Genomic DNA, 2175 nt, shown 5'->3' with positions numbered 1-2175 from the left:
GTTGAGATATGAGAACTCAAAAAGTGACTGATTAGTATGGAATACGGAGGCGGCCCACTCGTTTACACGGCCCATTCCCTTACCGAATACGTTAAGTAATCTATACGGCGGATGAGTCAGCCGCGATGGCTTAGGTAACCACTAACTTAAACGATCGACCAGCAGGAAGTAAACTAAACCACCACCAAACCACCACTACTGCTCCTCCTGCGACAAAGTACCTCGACCATGGACCTGTCCCCCAATCCTCCCTCCCCCAATTTCCCGGTCAAACAGGAACCCGATGACTGGAAGGGCCTGACCGATCCGAAAGAGCGCCGTCGTCGGCAGAACCGGATCAACCAGCGCGCATTCCGTGAGTGCCACCCATCTCTCGTCTTGTACAGCCCCCTCATACAGATTGTCTAGGGAACCGCAAGAGAGCTCAACAGGGCCTTGTCCCCCCGATGAGGGGTCATGATCATAACGATGACCATTACACGATACGCACCGCAAAGACACAACCGTCGACGACGCCACAAGCATCCTCGAGCAACGACAAAGCCATCGCTGTCCGTCATCCGCCATCTGCAGGCGGTAATCGGTGTTTGAACCGTGAAGAGGTCAATCGACTCCTAGAATACTTCAGTTCTGCTGCATATCAGAGTTATGTTCTTGGATTCCCGACCGCCGACCATCTCCTCACCCTCGCGAAAGTGAACGTCTTTCGCGCTTTCGCGACCAACATGACGATCCTCGGCATGAATCCAGGAATGGAATGGATGCACGACGACGCGCTATCGCCCTTCAACACCATGCAACCCGGCCCGACCGACACATCAGCCCTTCCCATGGCTCTACGGCCCACACGGATTCAGCAGAAATTGCCGCACCATCCGTGGCTGGACTTCTTCCCACACCCGAAAATGCGGGATAACCTCGTGGAGGCAGTGGACCAGTTCGACGACGAACAGCTATGTCTGGATATCATGGGCTTTTGGGATTCATCCCAGGAAAATTGTGGGCTGCTGGTCTGGGGGGAACCATCAGACCCTGATAACTGGGAAGTGACCGAGGAGTTTCTACGCAAGTATCCCTGGACGCTACGGGGATGTCACTCGCTGTTGCAGGCTACAAATCGATGGCGGCGACAACGAGGAGAGAATCTAATCTTCCGTTACTTGTAGAAATGCAAGAATGGTTGAAGAGCACGACTCGTTAGTTCTTCTCTAGACGAAAGGCTGCCGCCATTCTCCATCTACTATCCATGGAGACAATGGCTGAATGAAGTCATTTTCAAGCTTATTGCCGACGCTAATGCAGCCTGCTTACGCGCTAACTGCACCTTAATTACCGCTGAAAACCAATAAAATTTCCCCAATGGACCAGTTTTCCTTGGCGCAGTGGGGGAAAACTCGTACAGCCGTTCTGGACGGTATGAAACAATGAAACAGGGCCCGGGGTCATGGATTTGATGCAAAACGACAAATGACGACGAAATGAGAGCCTTCGAACTCACTCGGCTTTCAACTTGGCATCAAAAACAGGTCGAATTAATCGAGAAAATTGAGGATCTGCTGCCGCTTGCGCAGTCCATGCGACTCACGCAACAGGTGCTGGATGATGTAAAACAGCCGGTTCCACTGGAGGTCGTCGTTCTGGATGGCTGAATACTCGAATATGATGTCTTTGGGGATCCGAGTCTTCCAGTACCCGTCTGTGAAGTTCCACTGCAGTGCATCAGTCGCTTTGGCAATATCTTCCACGTCCTCCAGTTCATCAACAATCAGCATTTGGATATCCAGGGGCAACAAAAGACGCGGGGGTGAAGGGGGTGGGTACCTGCCATGCAATCGATCCCACTGTCGCGCCACTCGTGCCTGAGAGATGTAAACGTCAAGCTCGGGAATTCGCAAAGGATTGACGTGTACAAAGGCTCCCAGGCCCCGCTGCTTGCGGAGATACTCCGCGAACCGCTGGATTTTCGGTCGAGTTTCGGCGTTCTGGAGAATGGGAGTGAAGTAGATTCTGTACCACTGACGAGCCGAGTGCACGCGTGACCACGTTCCAACACCGCACATGAAACAAGAATAGATGGCTTGGCTACGGCAAGCCATTGCGGCCACTCCGCAACAATTCGAAAGGCCAAATTTCTGCCGGCAGAATCCCTATCGAAGGTTATCCTGGACGCCACAT

The 2175-nt window shown here is 52.6% G+C and overlaps 2 protein-coding genes across 2 annotated transcripts; one reads left to right on the top strand and one right to left on the bottom strand.

Moving 5' to 3' along the window:
• The first annotated feature begins 408 nt into the window (after positions 1 to 408).
• BDV59DRAFT_22127 (DUF3425 domain-containing protein) lies at positions 409 to 1373 on the top strand. Its single transcript, XM_073695994.1, has one exon. It carries the CDS (start codon positions 447 to 449, stop codon positions 1164 to 1166), a length of 720 nt encoding a protein of 239 aa, XP_073542503.1. The 5' UTR covers positions 409 to 446; the 3' UTR covers positions 1167 to 1373.
• On the bottom strand, positions 1350 to 2168 carry BDV59DRAFT_22133 (uncharacterized protein). The gene has a single exon (XM_073695995.1). The coding sequence runs from the start codon at positions 2094 to 2096 to the stop codon at positions 1533 to 1535; it is 564 nt and encodes a 187-aa protein (XP_073542502.1). The 5' UTR covers positions 2097 to 2168; the 3' UTR covers positions 1350 to 1532.
• Positions 2169 to 2175: the final 7 nt, after the last annotated feature.

The sequence above is a fragment of the Aspergillus ambiguus genome (genome assembly GCF_047715705.1).
Source record: "Aspergillus ambiguus strain CBS 117.58 unplaced genomic scaffold BDV59scaffold_123, whole genome shotgun sequence".
In the NCBI taxonomy this organism is placed as follows: Eukaryota; Fungi; Ascomycota; class Eurotiomycetes; order Eurotiales; family Aspergillaceae; genus Aspergillus; species Aspergillus ambiguus.
Note: the sequence above shows the minus strand (reverse complement) of the source record. Positions and strands in the feature narration are given on the sequence as shown.

Coding starts and splice junctions, on each gene's coding strand:
- BDV59DRAFT_22127 (XM_073695994.1), top strand. CDS start 447: ATGAGGGGTCATGATCATAACGATGACCATTACACGATACGCACCGCA.
- BDV59DRAFT_22133 (XM_073695995.1), bottom strand. CDS start 2,096: ATGGCTTGCCGTAGCCAAGCCATCTATTCTTGTTTCATGTGCGGTGTT.